The sequence below is a fragment of the Lottia gigantea genome (assembly GCF_000327385.1).
Source record: "Lottia gigantea unplaced genomic scaffold LOTGIsca_29, whole genome shotgun sequence".
NCBI classification, from domain to species: domain Eukaryota; kingdom Metazoa; phylum Mollusca; class Gastropoda; family Lottiidae; genus Lottia; species Lottia gigantea.
In genome coordinates, this window is record NW_008708943.1 from 229,252 (window position 1) to 251,546 (window position 22,295).

General features: G+C 33.7%; 1 protein-coding gene across 1 annotated transcript in view; it reads right to left on the reverse strand.

Moving 5' to 3' along the window:
• Positions 1-1,346: 1,346 nt before the first annotated feature.
• Positions 1,347-22,295, reverse strand: part of LOTGIDRAFT_118731 (hypothetical protein) — a gene marked incomplete at both ends in the record, with an annotated part of 25,812 nt that continues 4,863 nt past the window's right edge. Inside the window, 2 exons of the mRNA XM_009056743.1 lie at positions 1,347-1,478; positions 2,281-2,506. Of these exons, the coding sequence (XP_009054991.1) occupies positions 1,347-1,478; positions 2,281-2,506 (358 nt within the window). The remainder of the gene's footprint in view (positions 1,479-2,280; positions 2,507-22,295) is intronic.

The window sequence follows — 22,295 nt, forward strand, 5'->3', positions numbered from 1 at the left end:
CACCCTATGCACATCGAAGAAGAGCAAGCTAATACCTAATTTTCCTCATCGCACACAATGCATGTGTGGAACTTGTAAATTATTATCAAGTCATTCATTAGATTAGCTATATAATATATACATATAAATGCAAGCCACATAATGTTATAAATCTTGCATACAAATTGATTTTGCTGTACACTTAATTAATGTTAATAAATGTAATAATGAATTATAAATTAATGTTAATTACATTCATTAATAAGGATCCGATTAAAATACAGCTCTAGATATTTTGTTTCGTTTTTTCTCTAGCTTACTTTACTAATTCTTAATTTGACAAAATCCAACTTCAAATTAAGTTTGGGACAGGTAGGCCATTCGTTTTGGCAAATCATAGTTTAGCTATGCCAATCAGTAATAGTCTTCAGAGCTCACCGTCGAAATTTGATGTGTGTGTCTATGTGTGTCCAGGTTTATTCGCGTTTGAATGTTAAAATGACGACTCGCTAGTTTAAGATACTCTATATGAAAAGACATCTAAGAATAGTGAGTAACCTTTATAATTTGAAGTATTTTTTAAGGAATTGTGAGATTTCTGTACATTTCTAGTACTTCTGAAGACTATTTTTACATGAATTCAAGATTCAAATTAACTTCCAAAAATGGCGCACCTATCCCTTTAAGAAACAATTTCGCCATCCGTTTGACCAATTGGACAGTCTCGGAAAGGGACATTTATAAGCTAAGCTTTTCATTCTATACACGAAAAGCCACATCATAATAAAAATGTACTAGAATCACACATGGTGAGTTAAAACTTTCTAAACTTTTTAAGCGTTTTATTGGTTGTGGTAATGGACATGACTTTCCCTCGATTATTAAACGAAACGAATTATCTGGAGCTGTATTTTTTTTAAACAATATTTTATTCACATAGATATGAAAAGGATTGGGGAGCAGGCTTTACCTATGTAACCCCGCCCCTGTTTTGTATTGTGATGTTTGCTTGTTTTTACATCCACTCACATATGGACATTTATCATTACGTATCTACTCTTACACTAGAAAGTCGTCATTAGGTATTGTTTCAAAGTGGTTTAGGCATTGTTTCAAAGTAACAGCCTTGCCTCGCCTAACTAGTAACTGGTAACGCATAAGCAACGAGGTCACACGTGCTACTAGGTATCATTGGTGCAGGGAGATGACTGTTCTTAAATCAAGGTCCTATAAAATATATAAAAATCTCCTCAGCACCTTCACTGTACTCTCCATTGTCATCTTGTTTACATGTATATTTGATATTTTCATTTTCAGGAACTACATTTATATCGTGTATTTGGTATGTTTGAATTTGACGATGTTTTTTAAAAACACATGGCTTCTTTCATAAAATAGATCAATAATTTAAAAAAGTCTTCCCATGCGTCCTCCACTTCCGGTGTCCAGTCGGATTTGACTACTGGACGGATTGCTTGAATAAACTGAGGTCCTACCATCTGAAATTGATAAGGATAAAATATATTATTACATAATTAAAAGACCACGTTCGCCATCTGTTTGACCAATCTTACGTTAGCCTCAAAAACCTTTTTATTAACCAAGCTAATTAGTAATAATGTTCAGAGCACACCATCGAAATTTCATCCTTCAAATGCATACGTGTACATAATTATACATTGTTTGAAAGTTAAAATGACGACTCGTCATTTCTTGAGAATCCGCCATATATAGAAAAGACATAATATAGAAAAAGAAAGTGACATTTCTATTTTGAAGTGTAATTCTAGTACTTCAGAAGACTATTTCTTAAATACCCGGTACTCATTCATTGTAATAAAAAACCTCCAGTGATATATATATATTGTCTACATTATAATGTACAGTCTAATTAACCTAATAAATTCAATATACTAGAAATAAATTGATTACTCAGTCTAGTGTACTATTTTATTAAAATATCTCTCTGATGTCAAAATATATTACTTAATCCGTCTGGACATTTCATGGAAGAATGTGAAAATTGTAAAGAAACACGACAGCGAATGGGAATGGAATTATAAATTAAAGGGTAGGCCAAATTGATTTGGTGTTTTCTCGCGTATATAAAGATTATATTTGAAATTTCTTTGAAATGAAGTGGAGGTACAGTTGAGGTAACAAACAATTTTCTTGGGCGAATAAATGTCCCTATACTTCGTCCCACTGGGGCTTCCACTGGCTGGAACCGCATTCAATAGACGATTTTTAACCTTACTCGAGATACCACTTCAGTAATAACGGTAATAAAGAATTACTTACGTCTATATAATCCACTTTTGTGTTAAACTCCACGTGCTTCTGCCCTAAATCATGTAATAAATCTTGTAATTTTTCTGGTTTATCCAATCTGGCGATACATTTTTCTACAGTTAACATCACCCGTAGTCCATGTTCCCGCAATCTGGCACTATGTTGAAGTTCATCTACAGTCAGGCCACGAAATGGTAGGAATATATTCTGAGTTTCGGGGTATTTCTCGAACAGACTGAAACAATAAAGAATTTAATTCTAATTAATATATAAATGATGTGCTTTCATGAATTAAACGGTTTAAAACATTTAAAGCTTCTATTCCATTCCAGTTTTCTGTGCAAGGCCTAGGGGTCTGGTACCCTAACAACCTCGGTCACAATCTGAAACTTGATACTGTTACTTGTAGTTAATGTATACCATAGCTACCAGAAGTGTTGAAAACTCTTTGGATTCAGGTAATACTTAGGACTGAGACTAACTTCCGGCCCTAAATCGATTTGACGATTGGAAGTCAGATGACCTTGTTTCACCTTTCTTCATTATTCAAGTCAAACCAAAAATTTATATTATGATTGATAAAAAAGTCCCATGTGATGCTATGATATGATAAGTTGATGGCAAAAGTATTTTCTTTTTAACCAATTAGATTTCGGGTTAGGTAGGGTTTTATTTGTAACAATGGAAACCCTTCCTGTGCTAGTAAAGTGCAGAAATCGACGTAAAACCTCAAATAAATTCATCGTATGATGCCATATCAATGAGTATTGACAGAACTCTATGACATGTTGATTTTGAAGTCTTAGGATGTCCTGAGTGGCAGTGAACCCGAGAAGTGGGCAAATGTTTGTTTTGTATTCGTACGGCTTTTAACAAGACGGATTTCATCTTGAATGATGTGATTCATAGCATAGTCAATATCATAAACTGATAAAAAACATATAGCTTGAAATATAACACAAATATATAGCATTATTAGCTTTATTATTATGGAATTGGTAAACACAATCGTAAGGCGGTGTCAGGTGTCCGTAGAATTCAAAATATGTATGTTTTATTTTAAGAAAAGATGATAAAGATATGTAATTTCTAGATTAAGTTAAAGAAGTTAAGAATATTTTACTAATGGTGATAGGGGGTGCTTGAAAATGGTTTGTACCCTTAATCGTACCCCCTCGTCATTTCGGACAAATTATTATATAGATACATAATATATTCAGTATAACAACCTAGACCCCCAATTTGCACCCACAGCGTCGGGTGGCTAGCGTCGCCACTGCCTAAAGAACCGGTGTCTAACAGCTATCTAGGGAGAGTCGTGTCTGATTTTGAAATCCGTGTCTGGATAGTGGAGTCTCAATTTACTTTGATAAATTGGTTTCTTGTTGGTTATCAGTCTACTTAAAAAAAATATTCATTGTTTATGGTCTACATTGATCTATTTTAATATCTATCAATGTCTAAATGCGACACTCTTTGCCTCTATTTTAAGATAATTCTGAAGCCGAGTTAGTAACATTAGTCAGACAAGTATTGATGTTGTCAGTTATTTAGTTTGAGTAATAAATGTCAAATTGATAAAACATTGGATTTTAGACTAGAAGACTCATCTGATATGATACAATTACAGTCGAATTAAGTGTTCTTAAAGATATGTTCTCATATCTTCTTACTATGTATAATTAATGCTCTTTATAAAGATCAGGTCGAAAAGACCAACTAGATTTTCAGCAGAGCAAGTAACTTGGTGAATTTGACCGAGGACTGAATTGAAGGGATTATGAGGAGGTTTTCTAAAAATGACATCAATTTGCACCATACCAATTCCCAGATAGACGTCTATGATTCCTAAAACTAAGTCTTTTCTAACAAGACCCTTCGCGATTGATAACGTCATCAAACACTTAGTTGTTTGTGGAATTGCAGGAACCACAGGATGTTTGCTTGAAAATTGGCATGGTGGAAATTGATGTTAGTGTACCATTTACACATAATTTGCCACCAGTAGTCGTACGTAGCTAGTACTCTATACAATAGCAAAACTGGCATCTGATAGTCAGCCTGAGCGTCATCGATTTGGAGCCAACAACCGGAATAATTTGAATTTTAATTGTAGTCTAACCGAATCTTTATCAAATGCGAATCAACAATTAAAATTTAGATAGTAACGTGCTATATTCGTTTTACTTCAAGGGAAGCAATTCAGTTCAATTTTATTTGACCATTGAGACTACTTATAAAAAATTTTTAAATCCAATTTTAATCACTCAAGAGTTACACCGTTGAAAGCTACACAGAAATGATTGACGGCGACTTAAATAAGTCTTCGGAGTACTGTAAACCGAAGCACTGCACGGAGGTATAAGAAGTACTTCTTAATGTAAGAGAGTATCCCTCTTGTCCGATATCTGACTCCCTCTTTTTCTGAAATTCTATCTAATATGCCCTAAAAGTTCCACTTAATCTCTTCTGTCTACCCTTCTAAACCGATCTGTTTCATTGTGTCTGTATTCTTCTTTCGCTCTAATAAATGTCCTCTCATACTACTACACTTCCAATTGTCCCTACGTCTATTTTCCTCTTCCCTGGGAGTTTTCCATTTTCCCCGTATTTATAAAGTATTAGTCCAGTTCTGGAATAACGATTACAAGTTGTTTTATGTCCCTAGAATCGAAAACTCGGGTTTCGACTAGCCAATAACCAGCTATTTCCATAGCACATGTACTACTCCGATTTCTCCATTTATAACATAATAGGAAACACGAGATTTTTAACAGTGATGTAGTAGTTGTAACTCTTGAGAATGAATATATTGTCTTGGGAATCGACAGAAACGTCTTCCAGGAACCATAAACGATGTTAAAAGTAAAAATGAACTTCTTAATGTCATCTGAATACTATAGGGTATTAGTTATATGAAACTTTTTTCTTTTTTCATACATAATATATACTTTAGAGACAGACTTTATTATACCTTTATAGAAATCTTAACTCTATGTCTGATATAGAAATATAATATAGGGATTAGTATAGAAGTATTGGAATTTTTTATTAAAAAAAACGACACTACAAAACTTCTACAAATTTAAAGATACTTCTGTACAATTTCTAAATGGGGTATAGGCGCTTAGTATACCTAATATACCACCTCTACTCGAGGATTCTTGTTAAATAGGAGAAGAACGATGTGTTGGTTTGCATTTTAAAAATAACTACGGATAAGGGGAATGGAATTCTATTACGTGTAGCTGGAAAAGCATTTAATTTAACTTTTTCCTTCAATGGTAATAACGTAATTACTCATAGCATTTGACACACACTAAGCTCAGGCCATCCGTGGTAGAAGCAAGTGTATCACTTTTCCACACATTACTTGACTAATGGAATGAAATCCAGTTTTTTGTCCTAATGTTCTATATGATACTGTTTTATGTCCTATTGTTCTGTTACCGTGTCGTGTATGTCCTACTGTTTTGTATCTTATTGGACTAATGATATGAAATGAGGTTTTATGTCCTACTGATCTGTATATTTTTGGACTACTGAATTAAAGTTTTTTTTCCATCCCTTCTATACCTCATTGACTCATTGAAAGTAAATATAGAGTGGCTATTTCTTACATTTCTTTACCTAACTGGGTTTATGGCGGTCAACAGCTAACACAACACAGTATACAATGGGGTAAATATGTCATTACAGTAGCACTAGACTACTCTTTAATCATTCGTAAAAAGAACATTAAAAGCTCTAAGATGTCATTAAATTGCGAGTGTTGTATAAAAATGAACCATAAAACGACAAGAATGAGTTTGATACCATTATTGATAATTTTATATACGTATAGAGACAAGCCATAGGAATTTATATGTTTTCTGTGTCAGACAAACTTGACAATAAAAGAACACAACAGATCTGATATTAAATGAAATGTAAAACTTGTAACATTACTGATAACTTCTATCTTTATTCGATTCATTACATATAGATTATCCATAAAACAAGAATAGTTCAAAGTATAAAAAAGAGCATGTTCCTTTAGCAACGGTATGATGATAATGATCATCTAGTTTGATGTGGATAATCATCGTACCGTTTCTAAAGGAACATGAAAAAAGAGAGACCAAGAACAACCTGATTGAAATGTAGCTCGAGATATATTCTTTCGTTTTTTGTTTTAGAAATTTCATATTTCTAGAAGCATGATTGATTTGGACTATAGCTGCCATCCATTTGACCAATCATACTTTAGTCTCAGAAACAGGGATTTTTTTTAGCTAAGCTAATTAATAATTGTATTCACAGCTCCCCGTCATTTGCGCCATTTTTTTTTTACCAATCATACTTTATTCTCAGATACGGAATTTTTTTTTGGCTAAGCCATGTGTTGAAAGATACTCTGTGATATTTAGAAATGACATAATGTTGATAAAATTCCTAATTTGAAGTATTTTTGAAGGGATTATGCGATTCTAGTATTCTAGTACTTCTGAAGACTATCAACAAATAATATTCAAGACTAAAACCAACCCCCCAAAATGCCACATTTGTCCCTTTAACTATATTGACGATTACACGTTTCTGTTTACGGTCAGAATGAATATGCATGGTGATTAAGTTCCAACATCCAGAGATGTCTGTCTCTGATATCCAGCACTAAATAGACCTCTATAACCATCTAAATACGATTTACTGTCGTATCAATACCCTTTTTTATATCAAAATCCAAGAGAACGGTGACGTATTTACTTTTAGAATTAAGTGGCACTTTAAATTACGATCTCTTCCTTTGATTCTACGACATTCTAATTTTAACTCTTTCTGTCAATTTGTGTAAAAAAAACTTCAATTTCTTTCGTTTCATTAGTTCTTGTCAGCAATTGTGATATTCTTTGACCAGCGAACGGTTTCTAATTTATTGTAATTTTCGATTTAACCTCAGAGAGCCTCGAGTAGTCTGATGACGTCAAACTTTATTTTTGGATTAATGCAAGGTTCTTTTTGGTTAAGATGTAGTGTCAATTGCTTGCAGAAATTTTAAAAGATAAATTCAAAGATATTTGAAGGATTATTCTGCAGAATTTTTCGCCACTTTGCTAGAAATTACGAGAAGGGAAATAAAATGATGTTTTGTTAAGTCCTACTCAACTAGCATCTCATGGGGCTAATGAGAACTTGTAACGCTATGATGTGTGTAACGGTAGATTTTTTTCCTGTCTATATCTGAACCACCTTTCCTTTTCAGAATTGCATTATAATGTGTTTGTATTTGGTGACTGGACGCTGTAGTTTCAGACCTTTTCTGGAATCGTTCTTTTAAAGAGTGTCTACAATTCTATCAGTTGTATTTTTATCGTGTACAAGGAAATAAAACAATCTTTGACAAGCAATCAAATAAAGCCTTTTGACGTCCTATAAATTGAATTCTATACAGGGAAACAAGTTTATAATATATTATAAGGTTATTACGCGTCTCAATCAGGGTTTCCAAGTGGAAATAGTCGTCCACATTTTAAAGGGACATAGTCTTCAGAAGTACTGGAAATGTACAAAACTCGCACAATTCCTTCAGAAGTATCTTAAACTTGGAACTTTACACTTTATATGTCTTGTATGGCTCAAGAATATACAAACCGTCGCTTGTAATTCTGACCAGAGAAAGGTCTCATTGTGTCAATTGAAAGCCTGCTAGCTAATTGGAAACGAAAGTAGGAACTGTCCAGTCTCATTCAATAGTATGAAATGCCCTAGTTCAATTCTGACTACAAGTGGCAATATGTAAGGAGTTTGGAGATGATATCTTCGTATTAATGCTTACTAACAATCAGAAATCATCTTAATACATTGTGTAACAGAAGAAAAGACAAAGGATAAATGTTACATACAATTTGACATCATTTTTCTTAGCATCTAAACTTACACTTCTAGAACACACGATGTCACTCTGTATATGGGTTTAGCAACTTTCCATTTCTGAAACTATATAGCTAATAGTGTTCAGAGGAACTGCTCTCAAGGCTCTCAAATCAAAAATTTTATTGGACAGGCCATACAGCTCATCAGTGATCTACAAGCGCCATTCGGGTTTATCGACTCTGCATCCTTTGCAGAGAATCACACGGCTAATAACGTAATTACGTCTTTTATTTTACTTGTGCAATTTTCGAAACAGCTTTGGTAAAAAAAAATCATGAAAAACATGTAAATTCATTTGAGATTATATCGAATTTGATCAGCTTTTATCGTGTGAGTTACTAATACTCTTAAGATGGAATTATCATATACGGCGCAAAATTCTTAAATGAAATATTTCTCCTTTTCCGTTTTCAGGAAATTGGCTTTCTCGACGGACTCCGGTGATGCAGAAAAAATGTCTATAAAAAGAAATAAATCTATGAATTATAGCTGCTCATAAATAGTCGGATTTCTTCAGGGACATGAATATTTTATACAGAACAGATATACGGACAGCAGTCCGCAATGATCAAGGTACATTAACTGCAAAAGTTTTTTTTATGACGGAAGTTTGTAAGTGCAGCATTTTGATAGGATTGTACGTACAGTCCTCGGGCTATGATTGGCTGTATTCGCTAACGTACAATCCAACCATAACGCTGCACTTTCAAACCTCCACATTATGGACACTATTCGATTCCTTTGTATTGTTACTGCTCCGATAATCCAACAATATACACCACACTTCGTTTATCCGATATTTACACATGCATCCAGAATTCCTGGACCGCGCACCTCTTTTATTTGTAAGCCGAGGTCCATTATCATATTACTTTTAAGCGGGAAGAGGCGTATATGTCTACGCATTTTGTATTTTTTGATATATTCATATAATATAATCTATACAAGAGTTTAAATCAGAATTAAAGCTGAATGTTTTAGCATTCTGAAAACAAATTTGAATCTTGTGCACACTTTCCCTTGAATCAATAATTGGTTGATATTGAATACACGTAATAATCTCATTGATTGATGGTAAGAAAACTAGAGGTAGATTCATTTTAGATTAGATCTAATTACAGGAGAAGTCTTGTTTTATTACGCTGTATCTTGTCATAGAGACAGTCAGTATGACGACCAACATCAGGTCCAATCTTAGTTTCTATTAACAGATAAATGTGACTAACTAAATGCATTTTGTCAAGGGTAGGATAAGAACTCCATTGCACAGCATTCGCCCAAAAAGGTACAAAGCCGTGACCGTAGAATGACAATTCCATTCAATTTCATTTGGCTAATAAGATATAGAAGAGTAGGATAGAAACTCCATTCCATTTCATTTGTCCAATAATGTACATTAGTAGGATGGAAATCTCATTTAATTTCATTAGGCCAGAAGGTACAGAATGGTACAGAAACTTCATTTCATTTCATTAGACCAAAAGGTATTAAACAGTATAGGCAATAGGATACGAATCTAAATTCCATTTCATTTCATTATTTTCAGCATGTATATAAAAGTAAAACGCGCTTCATTTTAGTAGCCGTTATGCTTGCTGCATAACAGTAAGAAATAAAACCCCGTAATTTGCAGAACTCTAGGATGAATACCTTCGTTGTCGTGTTTCCTTTCCCCTTTAATTGAAAATTTGTCGGATTGTCGGAAAATCTATTTAGTACAAACTACTCGACGACATGAGAGTGTCACGAAATTTATATTGTAATTTTATTAAGCTAAAGGCACAAAATTATTATTTAATGTCGAAAAATCATAACGCTAAGAACTTGTTTCAAGCACGATCACAACCAACAAAAATCGCTGTTTTCGTAATGAATATACAATCGTGGTATGAAACGAAAAGTCACACGCCAATTTTTGTTTTAGTATGAGGTATAGTCCGATGTGTGTTTTGGGCTGCTGAAAGCAAAAGTCAAACCACCTTTTATTATTTATTTATAGCATTAAGTAGAGCTTTTCTGTGCAGTTAATGTAAATGGGAAATGTGCAGAGTGGAAATTAGCCATGACAGCGGTATCAGTCTGTTCTTTTTAGATTCCAAATCTGACCCAATAGGTAAACTTTGTTAGATTAAATTGTTTACAATATTAATTCCGTGAAAACTAAAAAAAGAAGAATTGTTTGTAACGTAATTAAACATTGTAAACAGATAGGACAAGATCCCTCCTGCAGTTTGTCAGGGAAGTATCAATTTGAAACCGTTCTTTCTATAGAATCAGACTGGTATTATAAACAGGATGGTAGTGATGACAGGTCTGGTACATCTGGCACTGAGTGGAAGCAGGTAATTTTGGTGCTCGATTCCATATGCCTTACGTTCAGTTATAGAGAGTGAAATCTTCTTGTCTACTAAAAAGTCAAGCTGTTACAACCTTCGTCTTGACTGCCATTCATGTATCACGAAAGTTTGTAAATGCATTGATTTGATTTGATTTGATTTGATTGTATGCTAGAAAATACAGCCAATTAGAGGCCTCAACAGAAATCTGAAAATTATTAGTTAAGAGGTTTACAGTCTTTCTGTCGAAGGCCCTGATTGGCTATATTCGCTGGTACAATTCAATTAAATTGCTGCATTCCGAGATTCAAAAAAAGTGGCTATTGCAGGCAAGGTATGAGATAAAGGCAGTAATGGCTTGACATTGAGGTGATGGGTGAAGCTTAAAAGTGTTTTTATGATCTTGTCTACTAAATTATAATAGGTCGGTTTGTCGGTGACGTTTCATAATGTTTTCATGATATTGTCTACGATGTTTGAGTTGTATGCAGGGTGTTTAACTTTATACGTTGACGCATTCAACAACCTATTGATATGACAAGATATGTTTGATAGAAAATGACAAAATTCTATAACACTGAAACTTCGATTCACCTTGGCGAAGCATGTAATGCATCATCGTGTCCGAATCATACCCCCATTCGTCATACTTCCCCGGGTCAAAAACCCTATCCGTGATACGATAGTAACGCATCTAATTAAAATGTAATCATCAACATGTAAACTAAGAACAATGTTGTTTTTTTCACACGTACAGCAACTACATTAACAAGTTAGAGTAATTAATCGACTACTAGCGTCAGAGAATAATAAAACTCACTTATCAAATATCCCTGGTGGTAATTTGATTAAACACTAATGTTAGGTTCCCATTATGTGCGATCCATTTCAGCCATTCGTGGCTGATCATACAATTTCTCTTAAATCTCGGAGTTGCCTATATCATCCAGTCTCTCTGTGTTTATGCACAGCTGTGACGAGGTAATATACTCGTCGTATATAGACAGGAGAAGTCTGGGTGTCTAAGACTACAGGTTTGAATACGAGGTGATACGATTCGATACATTCTGATAAGTTGTGTTGCAATCGTATGTAATCTGTTCGTTATTTGACAAGTGTAGGTGTTACAGTCAGATCTTCTGTTTAGATACGACCACATACGTTCCGATAGTATTGTTCTGAATGAGTCAATTCAGTTCTCTATCTGACATAGTTCCCAAATTGGGATGAAAACACGTTCCGATAAGAACAGAGCAGTTAAAAAAATATCTACGATCGCATCGAAATAAGTATTCTTCTGCCAGAAACTGAATACATGTATATTGATAGTTTGTATGTTCTTTCGTTCTGTTTTTTTTTTCCTATACCAAGTAAGCTTACTTAAAGCTTAACTTAAACTTATTTCTACGAATAAATAAGAATACGGCAATCCATCTTTAACTCTAGTCATTGAAAAGAGACATGTTAATTGAATTACATCGATTCTATTATCTATTTGATATATATTGTCGGTTTATTGTATAATTAAAGAAATTATAACATCACAGTCTATATTATAGATAATAGATATAATTAATAATTTCACAATATCATAGTATGGCTCAAGTTCATTATTACCATTATATCAGTTGCTCTGTGTGAGTCAAATTCATTACTCACCGAGTGACTCGTTCATTAGACAAAATCACTTAAAGGCTGCGCAAAGATACCAAAGAGCGACTCGTTCCGTAGAGCAAACTATAGAAATACTACAAAACGTTACAACAATACGACTCGTTCTGGAGCAAACCATAAAAACACTACAAAACGGTAAAACACTACGAAACGTTACAACAGTACGACTCTTCCTTTAGTTTTTTCCTAGTCATATTAGAAGACTAAAAGTTTTGTGAAAACAGGTTTATTTTAACAGACAGTGTTGTACAGGGGCTGAACGCCGGATCTTGCCATTCGTTAAGTAGAGAAAATCATATAAACGTAATTTGTGTGCAATCCTTTTTTAAGAAGTCTATAGCAAGACAGCTACTTGACTAGTTCATAGACAAAATTTGAAAAAGTAACTGCACGCAGGTCATTTCAGATATAGAGAAATAAATCATGGCAATATTCAATATCGCCAAATACAAGTAATCATTCTATTGCCTGTAAGACGCCCATTTAACAAAGAATTAAACACCAGTTATTAGTATCTTTATCTTTTAGTGTACGATTATAGGAATAAAATACAGCTTTAAATCCTACTAGTAGATATCTACCAGTGGAGACAAGCAACCCAATGTAGTGTGGTATGAGACTAATTTTACCAAGATAGCATCATTGGCAAATTCATTTCGATATCCTATTGTCAGAAATAAAGATAACTATTATAACCTAGGTATCACTGAACTTTATTATAAATTAGAGGCTTTTGTTCTCAATTTTCGGGGGATTATTTGGGTCTGGAATAAATATACATATAAATAGTCCTCAGAAGTACTAGAAGTGTACAAAATCGCACAATTCCTTAAAAAATACTTCTAGCACTAGGAATTTTGTATTTTTATACGCCCACACGTAAGATGGGCGTATATTGTAATCACCCCGTCGGTCCGTCGGTCGGTCCGTCCGTCCGTTCACATTTGGCTCGTGCTCACTCTAAAGGCTACAGTTCTTTATGGATTCTTTTGATTTTTATTTTGTATGTCAATGTTGTTATGAAGATGATCCCTATTGATTTTCGTGATGATCGGATAATTTTTCACCGAAATATCGTGTCTGACTTGACGTTTCTCTCTATTAGCTATATTGTGCAACTCGTGCTCACTCTACAGGCTACAATTTTTTACAGATTCTTTTGATTTTTATTTTGTGTGTCAATGTCATTATGAAGATGATCCTTATTGATTTTCGTGATGATCGGATAATTTTTCACCGAAATATCGTGTCTGACTTGACGTTTTACTCTATTAGCTATATTGTGCAACTCGTGCTCACTCTACAGGCTACAATTCTTTATGGATTCTTTTGATTTTTATTTTGTATGTCAATGTTGTTATGAAGATGATCCCTATCGATTTTCGCGATGATCGGATAATATTTCACCGAAATATCGTGTCTGACTTGACGTTGTAGTCACTAAAGAATGTTTAATAATTTCTGACAGCTGCCAGTGGGCGTATGTTACCTTGCCTGGCAAGCTATCTTTTTTATTTCTATAAAGTCAATTTAACTCTCAAACGAAGATAATTCATGGATTTAAAGGCTCAAATTTTGACGATGAGCTGTGCACATTATTACCGATTAGATTAACTAAGTAACCAAAATGCGGACTTCCCCTCCGAGTACCCTAAAAATAACTTGAGGACTTGCACCTTTAAACCCCAAGCATCAATAATAACAGATTTTGCTCAGTATCTGAATATCTCCTAAAATTAAATGATGACTTGCCTTAAAAAAGTTACGACTCCGACCCTGGAAATATCTGCTCGAGCTATTTTCCACGTTTCCCGAATTAACTCCATTTGACTATCATTTAAACACGGTTTCCTATCCACGTCCATGTTATTACTTCAGTGTCGACAGGAAAGTAATTCCGATATTTCTTTCACACTGAGAGTGTTTTAAATGATTTGCTTATTTCTTATTTCATTCACGATTTTGTCAGTGAGTTTCAGAGAGGAAGAATCGATTTGATTTTACCCGAAGAGAGTCCATTTCTACTTGTCTTATCTTATGGTTGTAGAACATTTCCTACTTTTCAATTTCTACAACAAGATTTTCATGTTGATTATAGTCATAATTGTCAAGTATCATTTAAACTTTATGTTAACATTCAAAACAGTTGTGTCAAGTCATTTGTTACGAAATGATTTTTCTATGGAGTAATCCGTGTATGTTTTGTACCTCTTAAGTTAATCAGAAAAGTAAGACGTAAACTCCATGCAATCCATTTCATTTTCTAAGTTAATGACAGTATTGGCCATGTAGATTCTCTGAAAGAGATAGAGAGATAACAAATATCGTTACACATATGGACTGCCTGGTCCCGAAAAGGCAGTATGAAGATCATCGGTAGGGTTTCATCACCTTTTTTTTGACAGAGACATGTTAAAGCTCAAAATCAATTTAAATGGATAATGGTTTTGTTGATAATCAGAATAAAGAGCTTGTAATGTGTAGGAGTTTCCAGTTCCCGGATATCGTAAAATCTGTCCTATCTATTGGATTGGCATCTGCTGTAATAATACTTGTGTCTAGGTAAACATTCCACACGTCTCTGATACTATCGTCTGGTTAACCTCTTCAATACATGCGCTTACGATTAGTCGAACATGTTAATAGTCCGATCTGCGATCTGTTGCCCGTTCTTATAAAACAGAAAATAAAGTTGGGCAAAATTCGTCAAGCAGCGAGTTACCTCTTTTCAGACATCAAAGTGACTCGTCCAGTAGACAAAAACATTACAGCACACAACGCAACGTTGCGACAGAGTGACTCCTTCAGACAAAACCACAACAAAACGCCGTGTACCATTAAAAACAAAAAGAAGACGCATTCAGTAGTCAAAACCATTATAAGAAGCCACGGAACGTGCAATTCATTCATTAGAAAAAACAAAAGAGCAACTTTTTCAGTAGAAAACAATATTAAACGTCTCGTTCAGAATACAAAGTCATTAAAATGCTACGTAACTTTACAACAAAACATATCGTTCAGAATACAAAATCATTAAAATGCTCCGTGACGCATAGATCTTTTCCAATCAAATCTGCACAAATAAAACTTTTCTCAATACGCTGCTGAAACCAATAACGCGTTTAACCAAATAATGACCAATGCAATTTCAACGTTCTTGCATAATCCCGCTAGTGGATCCAATTTCACATAACGGCAAGAAAAAACAGTGAAAGTAAATGAATTTATTAACTTCTCTAAATGTCAAAACGCTATACCTTTATTATTTTCTTGTATTACCGGAAAATACAACTGATATCTGATATTTTCTTAAACTTGCTATATATAGTGAACGAGTGGCTTTTGTTTTATAACGTTGCCTAATGTTTTACTGTTTTGACATGTTCCTTATCCACGTCGTACTTTTCTGATTACCACTCTGTTGCGTTTTGTTGGTTTGTCTTCGTGTCTTTCTGTTGTAACTCCAATTTGAGTTATCACTTTTCTCTATCAATATACATAAATATTTTACATTTTATGGCAGAACCAAATCAATAGTCATTCCGGAAGTCGACCCACACAGTCCCTGATATTCACTGATAAGACAAGCTCGACGGAGACAAACGACATAAAAAAGTCAAGTATACACGTAAAATCATCTTGAAGTAAAGATGTCTAGAAGCACTTTCGTTAAAAAAAACTGACACGAACAACGCAAAACCAATCATACCGAACTATTGTGTCCAGTCAGCTAGGGAAACTGTGTTTGACAGCTTTCTGTGACTGTGTGGTACATACAAGTACATGCTCAACGGTCGTTTTGGAATGGAAAAACGTATATTTTCCCAGGACGGCGAATCTTCACAATGTCAAGCTATTACGCACTTTGTCAAGTCATTACGATCTTATACCTTATCAGCAATAGTAATCTTTCTTGTGTCATGAATGTTCATCAACGCAGCGATATGATAGTCAAATACAGCCAATGAGAGCCCTCTACAGAAAGTCTGCAAACCATTAGACATAATGTTTACAGGGCTATGATTGACTATATTCGCTAGAGTACAATCCAATCAAATCGAAGCATTGCGTGATACAAGATGGAGGCCATTGCAGTCAAAGTATAAGACAAAGTTTGTAATAGCTTGACATTGTGAGGATGAGACTAATCATGACAAATTTCTGTCACCAACAAGCATTGATTATTGTCTTGAATTGCAACTACGATGTTACACACGTGCTCTTCAGATTAAGAGACCCATTTTTATAGCATGGGGAATATCAGTCTCTGATTGACACTAACTAATATTAATAATGACAGGATAGGGATGTATTTCTTCTAGTTTATCTTAATCATCTGGATGTGATTTAAATATTTATTGTTATTGACACGCTAAGTTTCTGACTGACATGGCGTGTGGCCGTGTAAATTAAATCTCCAACTGTCTTTGTTTTATTAAAGAATAGCGAGTGAAAGGGATCTAAATCAAGAACGACAACTCTGTCATCACCAAGTCAATCTATTTATCCAACTCCAGACTTTACAGAATTAAGTATGAGTATTTGCTATGAAGATTACAACAATTCGAGCCGGATATTGACTATACTCTACCAATATTAGTTCTTAAATTAAATTAGTTAAAGTTCGGTTTCCTTATTTTCGTTTATTTATATATATATATATTCCATTATTGGACGGCTAATACTTATATAAATCGAAAGGAGAGGTGTTCCTATTATTGGGTAAAATACCAGTTTGTCTCAGAAGTCAATAACTCGTAAGTAGCTAATTACCAATGATCGAGAGGTCACTTAATAAAGGATATCAGGTCCCACAATTTCATAAGGGAGGTAACTCTATGTGTGCCTTTTCTCAGTCGAGCATTACCAAAACAGCCAAATACCCATCGAAAATTTTAAAATTTCAATGGTTAAGTTTCCAAAATAGGGAAAATGATGATGTATTTTTATTTTCTAAATACACAGTGTATTTAACTACATTAATTCCAACTTACAAATATGTCTTTTAAACATGGATTGGTTCATAATTTCTTATACGAAAATATGGCTAGATTATCACGATCTATTTTAGTCCGTGAGTAAACAAGGAATCTATTTTCAATCGGATTTCTGTAAATTTGATCCCTAAGCTTTTCTACATCCTCACACAATCTTATCACTCAAGAATACTTTATTTATTCATTAGAAACATCAATTAATCAAACAATAAGCATGATTTGATAAAGAAAAATAAGCAAAGGCATCATTAAATGAGTTGAAATTAAGCCGAAATTATACTTAGGTCTACAATTCAATGGCCCCCCTTCCCCCCCTCTTTGGAAAATCGTGTGGTCCCTACTCGCTCCCTCACCTAATCTTCCTACAAATATAATAGAGGAACAAGCTTGTCTAATTTTCTCAAAGTTAATAGCTTCATTTTTATTTCAACTGTTTTGTTATGTATGATTTATGATTTGGATACGTCCATTTGGTTTTTTCACGGTGATTAACTGTTGATGTCACTGGATTACTGTCAACGTATATTCATATAATAACGGAAATAATGGCTTATCTGCCCTCTCTAACCTCTGCAAACATATATTCAGATCTTAAAGTTATTAAACATAACCACCTTTCTAGCGTCTGTAAACATATATTCAGATCTTAATGATATTCTCTCTAACCGCCTCTCTAACCTCTATTACATATATTCAGATCTTAAAGGTAATCTCTGTAACTACCTTACTAGCTTCTGTCAACAATCAACATTGCAGAGTAAAGGCGTTAATGTAAATATTGTTTTTTTCTTCAAAATTTAAATGAATAAAGGTGTTGTTAAAACTTTCAGACATTTAGGCAAGTGTATTAACCACAAATAAAAAAAACAGGAACATCTTTTATACAGTGATAGTATGTAAGTAAATGGTTCGAGCTAAATTGACATAACAGATACCACAAATATAAACTGAGAAACAATCGTCAATTTGTGACAGAACCTATTTTTACTTCAGACAATTAGCTTAAACATGACGGAGATATCTAGCAATAATTGACACCTTTCTCAGTTGTTCTTCTTCGTCTTTCACCAGAAATATTTTACCGCTACAGAATTGTTAGGTTTAATAATTGTATTTAGGATGTCGCCAGGAACAATTTCAACCTACATTCACTCAATCGTTCTCAATTGTTCGCTTTAATCCTCTACTTCTATACTTCAAAGCCGGTCTGAGATTTTTTCCAAGATATCATTTCCCTCTTTAAGTGTGATTGTCTGCACTCTATTGTAGACTACGTTTCTGAATTTAGATTCGAAATAAAAACAACGATTGCCTCGGGTCACCGAAATGCATTTAGTGCAGAATAGGTTGAAAATTGTTTTTCAGTAAAGATGGCTAAAGTGAAAGCGTAATAATAATCAAGTCTCTTCTTTAAAATTGACCCTTTAAAACAAATACAGTTTCAGCATGTAGATACATGTAAATAGCATATTTAATAGCATTAATAATGACAATTTTGTTTTCATACTGTCCTTTTAAGTTCTATAGTAATGAAATAAAATCGTCACATGTCCAAAGTTAGAACGGAAACTATGTTAGGTCATGGGCATTCTACACGTCGCAAATCCAATGGTTCCAATGCTGCTCTTTGTCTTAGCATGCATATGCTAAATAATAGGCAATGCAGTGTACATTGATTGAAATAAATCACCAGCGAACCAGATAAAAAAAAGTGTCACGGCCACTGTGACAAAAATACTTGATGAAGGATTTTAAATAAAACATGCCGCATGATCAATAATGATAAATAAAGGTTATTATTTCATTTGAAATCAAAATCATTTATTACTATTATATAGAACCAATTTAAGATTCACAACGCGATCAATATTCTTTAAGATAGATTCCCATCAAGTGGTATATATGTTTCAATATTTAGTACCAATTAATATGTGATAGCTTACGGACGAGATCTTTGATATTAGGTTTTAAAGTGATAGGTTCGCTATCTTACTGACCAATTGTACCTTGGTCTTTTTAGCTTTTTTAGCCTTTTCTTGAGACTCACTACATGTATATAGAAAAGACATCTATAGAAATAAAAAGTGACATATCTATAGGTATATTTGAAAGAATTATGAGATTTTGACCAGTTTTAGTAATTCTGAAGACTGTTAACATATATTATATTCAAGAACAAAATCAAAATGTTGAACCATGACCTTTAAGAAATTACAAATAGGTTGTCACCGTCATATCACTATCTCTGATGATTGTATATTCTAATTGCAAACTCGGTGATTTGGAGACTGCTGTCATCAATAATCATTAAACGACATGTATAGTTAATTACAATCCTCAAATAAAATCCTCAATCTGACAAAAATAAAAAAATATCCACACGAAATTAGTCCAATAGTCATCTAAGATGAAGAAAATGAAATGAGTTCAATAAGTATTCGAGATCGAAATGTATGACAAAACCAATACTTCCAAGAATAAATGCGCTGCATCGCCAAAATCTTAATGTAATTCCGCTAATCAAATCTGCCGTTCGATAAGAATGGTCGATATCCAACTTTAAATTACGTCACAAATGATCAGTCAACAGAAATTAATGGTGAAGCAGAGCTGACTTGTTTTAAATAAACATCATTATTTGATTTATTTGGTTGGAATCAGAACAATCGGAACTGTTATTGGAATTGTATTTCCGGTCAAATAAACTTCATTTACTTAGTTTAATTAGCGATTCGACGGTTAGCCGGTGTCACTCGAATCTAAGTTGAAAGAAAAGCTACAAACTAGGTCAACCTTGTATTTCAGAAATTAGTGTCCAAGGCAAGCTCCAAAATGCAATGAACGAAATTAACTTATTACTTTCAAATCACACACGTCGGCCATTCGGAATCAAAATGTTACTAATAAATTGAGTAATATTGATTTGTATTTAAGATATTCGATGCTAAAGATTGTATTGTTATATAAATTGAAACACTCTGTATAGTATAATAACCACTCTACATTGTTAGGGAATTACATTGCAAAATTATCCTAATTAATTTATACTATGGAAGACTCCAGCGGATTTTTTCTATGCTCGAATAACATCATATCAATATATCAAATACAAAGCATGCCTAATGTAGATTAAACATTACGCGGATAACAATCTGCAAGTCAGAAAAGATTGGATATTATACAAAAGTAACTCTATGGAAGACTGTAGCGACCTTAAGATACAATTAAGAATATGAAATATTATACGCAAAGTTTACATTTCCCAAATTGTTTACCTCATTGTAGCCTGTATACAGATACCATTAGAATCTACCCAATTTGTAAATGAATTATGGTCATACTCATAGTTTGTATCTAAATCATGCAATCAAGCCATCAAGCTTGTTTATATCTCTATAATTTACTGTTTCTAAATTATGGCCGCAGTTGGTTTCCATATAATTTATTAGTAATGCCATCAAGTTTAAAGCATGGATATCTCCCATCAATAATCCATGTACATGGATTATGGCAGCGGCCGTCTTCCATATAAATTATCAGTGATGTCATCAAGCATAAAGGTTTTATTCATTAATTATTCATCTCCATTATCATACTGTCATGATGGAAAAAGTGAGAAGATAATATATATGGAATATATATAATACAGATTCACTGGAGAATATTCTCTACATCAAACCAATGGTCATATTATGGGAGAATCTGACACATTAATCTTCAGTCCGATGTTAAAGATCTAACAGACTGAAGACTGAAGGTACGGAAACTCTTGAACAACATTTTGTCCTACAGTCTGTCGTGTGGAGAGCAATCGTATTATAAATTCATCTGACCACACAAGTTCAAATACGCCAAGTCTGTCAATTTACAAAAGAAAAATCACTTTCCGTATTTTTGATCACCTCCGTATTGTAATTTCAAAAAATATCAAGATGTCACAATAACAAGTATATTCCCAGTCTAATTTAAATTAGATTACTACTTTGGTTTCTCTTTTCCCTTATATTTTAAATAGACTTCAATGGACAAAAATATCAGAAAAAAAAGAGAATGGGAGACCACTGAGGTCCAAATCGGATTAACTACAATAAGAGTTACACGTACGTAGGATGCAGTGAAGTCAGATTTAAGATTGATCATCAGTTTTATTTTGGAAGAAGAATGGAAAGTGAAATAAAATTACGTCCAACTTTTCTGCATGTTATGGGCTAGACGGCCAACAAAAAGGCAGAGTGCAATGAGGGAAATTTTGCCGGGACAGCGATATTAGTCTTCTCTGTTTCTATTTCCAAGTTTCGAGGGATCTTTAACATGCACATGGGGCTCGGTTTATTGTCCCATCTGAACTATTAGAATGAAAGACTCCATAAATGTGACCAAAATGTTGTTTTTTTTTTATTATAAAGTCTTAAACAAAATCTTTCATGAACTTTTAAAAAAAACCGTTTAAAACGTAAATCGCGAATACAGAATTGAAAAACAGGTTATGTCGTGTCAGAATGTGCACAAATTATTTCAATAAAACAAGAGAACTCCCGGTGTTATAATTATAACTTTTTTGAGGATTTTTTAAAACTATTTTCTTGAATTGTATTTCAGCCAGACTTCGTGACTTAAAGTCAAGTGCTACTTTTATTTTCCCTGTTTTTAACTTTCTAAACGAGAGAAAATATTAATAACATCTAAATGCCAATAAGTCTGTCTGCTTGAACGCTAGACTAGCGGCGAAGGCTCAGTGACGTTGATACTAACTGATCGCTGACATGAAGGTCCAAGTTTCCATATAGACTTTGAACGTTCCCTCGACACTTGGAAATCGAAAAAGGGTAGAAGACTGCCGCTATACTGACAAATTCTCTTCCTTGCACACTTCATTTCATTTTCTTTCAAATATCGATTTTGGGAAGGTATAATAATAAAAAAAAAAACAGGTTCCCGTGTGTTTTGTTTTTTTAAACATATTTCGTCATTTTGAAATCGAAAAAAAGATATTCTGTCGACATGGATAAATCTCATTACACGCTCACTGTATGTTGTTCCTCATCTTCATTATTCCAAACTAAAGCAGTAAAGTCGGATGCAATACCCTATTTAATATACCATT